Genomic DNA, 10010 nt, shown 5'->3' on the forward strand with positions numbered 1-10010 from the left:
CAGGAGTTCCCTGCCAGATGTCAGTTCTCTTGAAAACCAAACCATAAAGGGAATAGCTCAGAGAGACAAGGGGCGTTTGTTTCCTCAGGCCTGGTTTCTCTCAGGCTGTTGGCTCCACAGCCAATGTTCACCAGCTTAGCTGCAAGAGGGGTGGCAGTGAACTTGGGCGGGGGTCGCTCAGGTGGTCTCCCTTGGGTTCCTGACTTAGTGTACCTGGTCTGTGTTGGCCCTCACCCCACCTGCCGCTCCTCCCTCCACACTGAAAGAATGGCCGGCCTGGTGACCCCACTTCCTTCCTTCTGCCAGATGTGGAAGTGCCGATCCGACCCGGTTCTCCACATTGACCTGCGGAGGTGGGCAGACCTCATGCTGGTAGCTCCTCTCGATGCCAACACGCTGGGAAAGGTGGCCAGTGGCATCTGTGACAACTTGCTTGTGAGTGACTCACTGGGCCCTCCTCCCTCCCTGGGCCTCACTCCCAGTTTGCTGAGCTGCAGACTGCTTCTGTTCTCACCTTGGAATCCCTTTATGGTGGGCCTGTTCGCTCGGAACACAGTCCCCTGGACAACCCTCCACCTGGCCTCACCTGTGCTCCAGCAAGTGGGTAGAAGGCCTGGTCCTGATGGGTTGACACGACTTGTGGGTGCCCTCTGAGGGTGTCCACCTCTCACCTGCCCCTCGATGCTCAGCTCCTCTTTCTTTGTCTGTAGTTCATGGGCTGCCCTCAACATGCTCTTCTGCTGGTCTCCCTGCCCAGCCCCGTTGCCTGCCCACCTTAGCTCTGCCTTCCCACCAGGACCTGGATATCCACATGGGTAATCGGATAAGAGCGTTTACTTCCGCATGGATCTCTCAGGCACACTTATCTCTCCTGTAGCTTTAGCCACAAAGCTGAGATGTGGTTTTCCTGTATATTATGGAAAGCTTAAAGGGGAAGAAAGGAGAAAAGACGAGAGGCCCAAGGTGGAGGAGAGGAAGAGAAGTCCAGCTGTACAGAGTGGGGATTGTCTTAGGCCTGAGGGACCTCCAGGGAGCTGTTGTCCTTAAAGAGCCTTTGTTTACATGATCATCCTGGGAAGACTGGGTGTGATCGCCCTCCCTCTCCCTTATCATCCCTCTTCCCTCATCCACTGAGCTTTAACTTGCCATGTGTCAGGCCCTGTGTGGAGGGACACACAGGACACAGGGAGCTGACAGTCTGGAAGGAGAGGGTTTTTGGAGTATGCTCTGGTGTGTGGTACAGTCAGTCCTTTGATAATGGAGTCACCGCCTTGCACAGTACTGGGCATGTAGTAGGCATTCAGTAAATGCTTATTGTATGTATGAGGCAATCAGTAATTCTACTTTGGCTAACAGCCAAAGTAAATGAAGTGACTAACGAAGCTGGGTCAAGGTTTTCGGGGTTAGATAGGAGGTTAGTCTCCTCGTATGCTTGTGGATTGGTGCTTAAGGAACTTCTCGAAGAAGCTGCTAGTGATTTAAGCATCATTTGAAATAGAGCACAAGTGATCAGAAGAAGAGCAACACACAGATTGTGTGGCAGGAGCAGGGGTGGGGGAGTGCAGAGGAGGGCAGGCCTAGGAGCAGTGTTATCAAGAAGGCTTCCCGGTGGGGCTAGTGCCTGGCTGACAGGACGGCGGAGCAGGTCAGGCTCCTGGCCACTTTAATCTAAGTGCGTCAGCGTTGTGTGTAACCAGCACCATCTCACCAAATCTCCAGGCTTCCCACTGGTCGGTCAGTAGCCAGCTGATGTGACAAAGCACGCCGACCTCTAGGAGCTAAGCCCCAGCCTGGGCCAATTCTCTGAGGGCTCCTTCCTTACTCCTGAAAGCTCTGCTTCCCTCTTTTCTTCAAAGCTGCCACCACTCCCTGAAATCTTTGGGGTTCCCTCCTACGGAGTTGGCTGAGCAGTGGAATATGTTCCCAGGACCAGCCCTGAGGCCCTTTTCCTCAAAGCTTTCCCTTGAAGGTGCAAGTATTTCAACGAACTGCAAATCTTACACTGCTGTCATCATGGTCTGTGGCTCTGTGCTCTCTCAAAAGATGTTTTTTCCTTATATTCCCCAAAAGAAGCTTGCCCTGCTTCCTCCCTCCTTCAGATCGTCTCCCTTTCCAGTGTCCGGAACTTGGGGTGCCATTAGAGCAGTGTGCTAGGTATGAACCTGTGTTCCCAGTCTCAGGGCCCTTGGCCTGGGTGATGTGCATCTCTGTCTGCCCCCTGGCCCACTCAGGCTCTAGCCCTTCTTTGTGCTAAATAACCAAGCAGATCCAGAAAGAGGAGGTGACTTCCCTGGGTCACCAGTATAGCTGGCAGCTGGTCTCCTGACCCGGATCCAGGCCTTCTCTCCACCCAAGCGGATTCCCAGGGGCAGAGCCTGAGGTGCTACACACAACATTGGCCAAACAGAAGTGACTGTGGGAACTGATGCCTCCTTTCAGCCCTCCTGCTGCTGGAGGGTTTGGAGGAGCTGTGGTTTGTCCAGGAAGTGCTGAGTTTTGAGATGAGGTGGGAAAAGCTAGAGAGGTGTGGGGCATGGAGGTGTTGAGTTTCTGCTCTGGTTGGTGTGCCTTCCTTTGAGGTCATTGAGAACCCCAGCCCTGCCAACACCCACCCCACATGCAGTCAAGGGGCTCTTCTAGGTATGCTCATGGCTTCTGCAAAAGCAGCAGGTGGCACAGGGCCAAGAGGAAGTGTGGACTGAAACTGTCCACTCATAGCCAGGTTGCCTCATTGCGAGGATTTGGTGGGAAACAAACGCTGTGTCTGGGATGACGCAAGCCCCCAGATCCTGAGGCTGTGTGCTGACCCACTTCCTTCCTGTCCCCAGGAGAGGGCAGGGGCACTGAGGAGGGCAGGCATTTTCCCTGGCCTGTTCGTGGCATTGTTCTCTGGACTCCCCCTCTTTTTGCAGACAGGCTCCACTTCAGGGAAGGGGTGTGCCAGCCGCTGGCTCTCTGAGGGGCCCACAGCCCAGGCGGAGGCGCCTGAAGCAGTCAGAGCCCAGGGGAACACACTCCTGCGGGCCCCAGAGCTTATTTCTCCCCGAGGCAGCCCCTGGCCCAGGGAGCCTATGCCTGTAATAATAACAGGAGCTACTATTTCTGGAGCCTGTACTTTGTGCCAGGCCTTGTGCAAAGAGCTTTATAAGTATTCTCACCCTCTGCCCTCTCGACCACCCAGTGAGAGGGCTTTTGCAGAGAGGAAGCTGATACTCCCGGCATGAAAGAACTTGTTCAAGTTCTCATGGCTAGTAACAGCAGATAGCACAGCAAGATTTGAACCCAGGTCCATGTGATTGCAAAGCTCACAGCGCTAAAGACTCTGTGAGCTGGTCTGTCCTTTTCATAGCTGCTCTGGTATGTGACTTGGTGGGATGGCCTGGACATCGGGAGGTAGTGAGGTTGCACGATGCAGTGGAGGATGGCATGGGCGGTGTGCAAAGCCTTGCCCTGGATCATCGTCTGGTGTGTCCTTGGGTAATGGCTCACCTCTGGGAAGTACAGCTTCCCCTCCGTGAAATGGGACAGCAACTTCTTTATAGGGTCGCAGTGAGGGTTCATGAGACAACACGTGGGAGAGGGTTTTGTCATGTGGAAGATGTTGTTTTCATGGCCAAGCTTTAGTTGGCCTCAAGTAGAGCTGGTGTCAGGATAGATGAGCCCACCTGCTGGGCAGTCTGGTCCTTAGCTTTGTGGGAACCGCAGGCCTGCCCCCTGCTTCCCAGGGTTGCTTCAGTCTGTGAGGTGTGGCTGACTGTGAGGAAGACAGAGGCTTGGGCAGAGGGAGCCCTTTCTGCACAGAAAGGGAGGTCTGCTTGGAGGTGGCTAGGCCATTGCTAGCGTTGGTAGAGCACCTGTGTGTAGGGCCCTGTGACAGAGCCTCTGGGGAGGTGAGAGGGACCAGGAGACACAGCCCCACCCCCAAAGTATATGAGACAGCTCCCTTCAGACAGTGGCTCCCAGTCATCCCAAGTCCTCAGCTGGCTGTGGCCCAGAAGCGGTGGGTAGGATTTGGGAAGGCCGGGGAGGGCTGGCAGGCAGAGCAGCAGGCACCCCCCGCCTTTCTCACAGACCTGTGTCTTCCGGGCCTGGGACCGCAGCAAGCCCCTGCTCTTCTGCCCGGCGATGAACACCGCCATGTGGGAGCACCCCGTCACCGAGCAGCAGGTGGGCCAGCTCAAGGCCTTCGGCTATGTCGAGATCCCCTGTGTGGCCAAGAAGCTGGTCTGTGGAGACCAAGGTGGGTGTCTGGCCAGGCTCGCAGCTCATTCCCACAGCCTGGGGCCGTGGCAGGGCTCAGCTTCAGATCCTAGCCTGTTGTGACCTCCAGCTCAGCTTTCTCATCTGGGAAATGGAAATGGTAATTCCTGTCTCTCAGAGTTGTTAGGTAAACTGCCTGGTATCCTCCCTGGCATGCAGCCCATACAGTTCAAGATGGCTGCTGTAACTATTCCTGGGGCCTGTCCTGGGGGTGTCTCAGAAGGGACCTGCTGGGTCTGGCTCAGGCCTGGTCCTGGCCTTCTCAGGCCCTGGGCTCTGGGTGGGACACTCGGGGAGCAGTGGGTGAGGGTGGGTGGGGGATGGTCCCCTGCCTCAGTCTGCAGGGTCATAGCCGAACTCTGCTCCCTAGGTCTGGGGGCCATGGCTGAGGTGGGCACCATTGTGGACAAAGTGAAAGAAGTCCTCTCCCAGCACGGTGGCTTCCAGCAGAATTGAACCCGGGGATTTCTGTCACGCATGTCCCTCTGAACTCAGGTGTTTTCAGGCCAAGTCGGTGAAGAAGGTGGACTTTGGCAAAATATGGTGAAGACTTCCGCATTTGCTGAGTAGTGGTCTGGCCTGGGCCTGCTCGGGAACCTCCCCAGGAGCCTGACCTGCCCCAGGTTAAACTAGACCAAAGACCCAGGTCCCAACTTCTTTCAACCAAGAGACACCCGCTTTCAGGAGTTCCTCCCCACCTTTCCCTGGGATGGGCACAGCAAGCCAGGGGAGCAAGCTGCTGTATTGTTCCTGTGCTCTGGGAAGGGGACTTAGGAATGACCGAGAAACCTCAATCCAACGTTGTGCCCAGGAACTGCTTTTAGAAAGAGCCACAGCTGGAGATGCCCAGACCTTTGGAGCTTCAGCTTCTTGGTGGGGTGCAAGGAAGACTGCGAGTTGGCAAGACCCTGAGATTTCCCACAGACCGTGCTGTGAGATCGGGGGTACTGAGAATAAAGAAAAGTGACTCATTGGGAGACTCTGTCCTTCCTTTAGAGCCTCTCTGTGGTCTTAGAGATCCGGGGCCGGGGAAGGGTCTAGGCTGGCAACTGACCGACACTCCTTAGTTCCCATATCGTATGGCGGGTAAGGGCAAAGGGTTGGAAACCAGACAGTCCCTAGTTCAAATCCCAGCTCGGCTGCATACTAGCAGTGGGACTGGGGCTCAGAGCTCAGCCTTTCTGACCCTCACTTTCCTCGTGGAGTTGTTGAGAGGATTAAATGAGATAATGTGTGCAAAATGCCTACCCTACCACCTCTCACATAATAAGTGTCAAATAACATGGAAGTTAAAGCTAGATATGTATTCATACCAGTGAGCTTTTCTAACGTTTACTGAAATAGACTGTCTCATTTTGGGAAAAATAAAATCCCCAACCCTAAGCTGACATGCACTTTATACAAGTGACAGGCACATAGCCAGCAGGGTTGGAACCTGACCTGGAACCCAGGCCCCTTGCTTCCTGGTGTCGTCCTCATCAGCTTTTCTGTGCCTGAGATGGGGACCTCGGTGTCTGTACCTCCTCCTGCCCCCACAGTGGCACACATGGAGGGCTAAGTAGACTCCAGAGAGACACATGCTCTGCCCTAGAAACCCTCCGCTACCCTGCCTTTGACCTACTGTTGTTTGATGGCTGCTGTGGGTTGGGGCTTGTTTGACTGTTTGGAGCTGAGGTTGGGGCTGCCTTCCTGCCCTCTTGCCTTCCAGGCCGGGGTGAGTGGGTACCCCTTGCATGCCCTCGGACCACTGGGGGATAGAGGTGCCTTAGAAGGGCCCAGGAAGCCTGCTGGCTGGAACCAAGCCTCCAGCAGCCTCTAAGAGCCTTTATCTCTATAGCACTTGACTTAATCAAGTGATCCTTTGGGATAAAACCGCGTTAGGGCACTAAAGAAAATATAACTAAAATGGTAGCATCAAGGACCAACTTCTTTGGCTGGTTTGGGGGTCGGGCGTGGTGAGGGCCTGGATAACTGAAATCCAGAGGCAATCCCAAAGTTCTGTTTAAGTGGTTTCCAACTTTCCTCCTTTTGTCCACATCGCCCTTCCTTTCCCTCAGCAACCTCCTGATGAATGGTGAGGCTTCCAGTTTTAACAGAAACTGCTGCTGAGTGCTTGCTGTGTGCGAGGCTCTGTGCTGGGCACTTTAGCGAGGACAGTTGCTCAGGAGACCTGCTACAAAATGCCTGTTTTAAAAAGTCACAGGAGGGCTTCCCTGGTGGCGCAGGGGTTGAGAATCTGCCTGCCAATGCAGGGGACACGGGTTTGAGCCCTGGTCTGGGAAGATCCCACATGCTGCGGAGCAACTGGGCCTGTGAGCCACAACTGCTGAGCCTGCGCGTCTGGAGCCTGTGCTCCGCAACAAGAGAGGCCGCGACAGTGAGAGGCCCGTGCACCGTGATGAAGAGTGGCCCCCGCTTGCCGCAACTAGAGAAAGCCCTCGCACAGAAACGAAGACCCAACACAGCCAAAATAAATAAATTAATTAAAAAAAAAAAAAAAAAAAAAAAAGTCACAGGAGCAGAGAAGTTCGTAGGCCTGTCTCTGGCTGCTCATAGTGGGACTGAGCCTTGTTGGCTAGAAGGAAAGAGATGTCCCCATGGACATGGGCCAGCTGAGGTCCACCACTCCATCACGGCAGTCCCGCATCCTGTTGCCCATTCTGAATGAGGGTCTGGATGAATGGGTGGGTCCTGAAGAGGCCAGATATTTCCTGAGCCAGGCTGAAGCTGAGGAGAGGGCAGTTAGTGTCTGAGCTGCACTTACCTGGCCCCATCTGCCAGCGGGGTGCTGAGGTGGGAGTGATAACCACCGCCTTCCCCAGTAGAAATCAGAGCTCTTGTAGTTGTCATCATCTTGGGTAGAAATGTTTCTCAGAGAAGGTGCTAGCTTCCCTGATGATTTTTATAGAATTCTGGAAGTTTGACAGAACAGAACATTTGGGTCTGAAATTCTCACTCTTGTTTGGCAGCCTGGAGCCTCTAGGCTGCCGTGGCTGCTGCTGGGCAAGAGGCGGAAGCCTTAGAGCCAGGGCCCAGCCTCCACACTGGATCGTCTCCAGCTCTTCCTCCACATGGCTGATGTGTCCCCCTGCCACCTCCCCACTGCCTCAGGGTAAGGCCCTGACTTCGGGGCAGTATCCTCTTGGCCCTCCGTAATCTGACCCCTGTCTACTTTCCTAGCTCCATCCCTTAGCACACACCAACCCTGCAGGGCTCCTTGTCTTCTTGCTGGACTGGACAACTTTGACCGAGCCCTGTTGCTTCTTGCCTTTGCACATGCTGCCGCTTTTACTGGAAGACGATTCTTCCCCTGGCTGCCTCCTACGCATGCCTCCGGATATACCTGGGTGCCACTGCCTTTGGAAAGCCCTGCCTGGCCAACTCAGGCTGGATTAGGTGGTCCTAGCCCAGCCTCCCATTTTGCCCCCTCTTATTTATTATACCATGGAATTGCAATCGTCAGTTTATGTCTCCCTAAAACTGGGATCTCCTGGAGGGCAGGAGTTGTCCTGTTCCTCACAAAACCTGGCAAGTCATTCCAAGCTTTTTGTACTGACAGAATTTTTTAAAGCTTTGTGTGTGTGTGTGTGTGTATTTGGGGGGTTGGGGGGTGTCTTGCTCGTTTCTGAGCCAGGCACCCAACCTAGGAGCCATAAAAGCAAAGATCGATAAATTTGACTATAGAAAAATAAACAGTTCTACCTAGCAACAGCCCAAAGGCAAGGTCAAAAGACAACAAACTGGGGAAATTATCTACAGGTCATATAACAAAGGGCTAAATCCCTTAATACACAAAGAGTTCCTCTACATTGATTAGAAGAAGGCAAAGAACACAAAAGAAAAGTGAGCAGAGGATAAAAACAGAGTCCACGTACTCACACACACACACACACACACACTCACACGACTATAAAAGCTATTCAACCACATTCACGAGGAGAGTGGTGTAAATCAAACTACACTGAAATGAAAGTTTTCACTTACTAGGTTGGTAAGGGTGTTAGGAAATCGCACCCTCATACTTTGCTTGTCGGAGTGTAAAATGATACAACCTCTTTGGAGAACAATCAAAATTACGTATTCACCTTACCTTTTGACCCAGCAATTCTACTTCTAGGGATTTGTCCCACAGATACACTCACATATATGACATTAAGTCTGAACAAGGCTATTCTTTGCAGCATTGCATATGGTAGTAAAAGACTGGAAACACTCTCCCCATCTAACAACTGAAGGTTGGTTAAATAAATCAGGGTCATCCCTGCACTGGAACACCACACAGCCACAAGACAAAGAGTGAGGAAGTTCTCTAGGCCTGATACCGGATGATGTCTGAGATACATTGTTAAACAAAATGCAAGATGGAGAACAATGTGTATTGCATGTTAGCTTGTATATTAAAAAAATGAGGGGAGAAAAGGAGGATCTATTCGTATTGGCTTATATTTGCTGGAATACTTATTGAAAAATAAATAAGAATCCAGTCATTGCCTCTCAGTGGGGGAACTGGGTGGCTGAGAAACAAAGGTGGGAGGCTGACTTCATTTTAAGTTTTGAGCCAGATGAATATATTATCCACCACAAAAGCCACAAATACATACATTTTTTAAAGGGTTCCCTCTGCCCTTTATCCAGAAGTTCTTAAGAATGACTTGGCAGGGGCATCTGGAGATTTCCATCAAGGCCTTTGGGGTAGAAATGGTTTGTTTTTCTTGTCAGGAGCTAATAGAGGAAGATGACTTCTGAGTATCCCTGGGTGCTCCCTATAAGCCTTTGAGGTCTCTGATCTCAAGGAGCTTATGGTCTTATGGGAAGAAGACTCAAGGCTTTAAAACAATTAAAACAAGTGACAGAGAAAATCAAAAGTGAGACTGTGTGGCACAGACTCTCTGAGTGCCGTGGTTCAGAATTGAGAAGCAGCCAGCGTGGGCCCTTTGGAGGGAGTGGCACTCAGGCTGGTGCTCACTGGAGGGCCAGCGTAGTTAGAGTACAGGCAAAGGTGGAGATGCACTGCCACGTGCTCGATGTGGGATACCTGGATGGGATCTTAGACTCCATGTGCTGAAGTCGGAGCTGTACAGCAGGGGAGCCACATGGTGAGTATGGAGTGCAGTAAAGATCAGCTGCGTGGTACGTGCAGAACAGATGGGAGACTTGAGAAGCTGGAGTCAGGGAGGAAGCCAGATGCTAAGTCAAGGAAGCCAGGCTGTGCTGAAGGCCTTGGCCACACCCAGGGTTCTAGAAAAGGAAGGGATGCAAAAGTGAGTGATAACGTGAAGGAAAATATTAGAAAGTGTAAAAGCCACAGTCCTGTGGCAAATGGGGGGAAGGAGAACTTAATGACAATTGTGTGCATGGTGGTGCAAGACTTATTAATGGTTCCCAGTCCCACCCACTAAAAAGAATTTTGCTTTGCTTACCACAGTCTTTTCTTTCAGGCTTATTCAGCCTGCCCTCATGGTTCCCGGACATTTTGTGGTGTAGAATTTGAAAAAAAAAGATTGAGATATAGAACTGAGAAGATGGGAGGAAAAGGGAAGGACTCTTACTTTTTGGGTTGGTCCCAGAGTCTCCTTTATTGTGACAAATTCTGGTAATGCGTAAAGGGAGAAAAAAAAGTAAAGCATGGAGCATAGACTTGGTTAACTCCATCCTAAAGAGCTGAGAGGGGCCTGAGTGGAGGGATGGCAGCAGAGCCATGCAGGCTGGCCAGAAGTTGGGGTACAGTCTGGGAATTGGCTTAATAGAGT

General features: G+C 52.2%; 1 protein-coding gene across 8 annotated transcripts in view; it reads left to right on the plus strand.

Moving 5' to 3' along the window:
• Positions 1 to 5230, plus strand: part of SCAMP5 (secretory carrier membrane protein 5) — a 43815-nt gene extending 38585 nt beyond the window's left edge. For 7 of the 8 annotated variants that reach the window (XM_082452693.1, XM_082452694.1, XM_082452697.1 and 4 more), the window contains 3 exons: positions 307 to 435; positions 4072 to 4240; positions 4631 to 5230. In XM_082452693.1, the coding sequence (XP_082308819.1) occupies positions 307 to 435; positions 4072 to 4240; positions 4631 to 4716 (384 nt within the window). In that variant the 3' untranslated portion in view covers positions 4717 to 5230. Of the gene's footprint in view, positions 1 to 306; positions 436 to 710; positions 816 to 4071; positions 4241 to 4630 lie in introns of those variants that run through there. The other variant, XM_082452696.1, reaches the window with a different exon arrangement.
• Positions 5231 to 10010: the final 4780 nt, after the last annotated feature.

This window comes from Balaenoptera physalus (genome assembly GCF_965194825.1).
Source record: "Balaenoptera physalus genome assembly, chromosome: 2".
NCBI classification, from domain to species: Eukaryota; Metazoa; Chordata; class Mammalia; order Artiodactyla; family Balaenopteridae; genus Balaenoptera; species Balaenoptera physalus.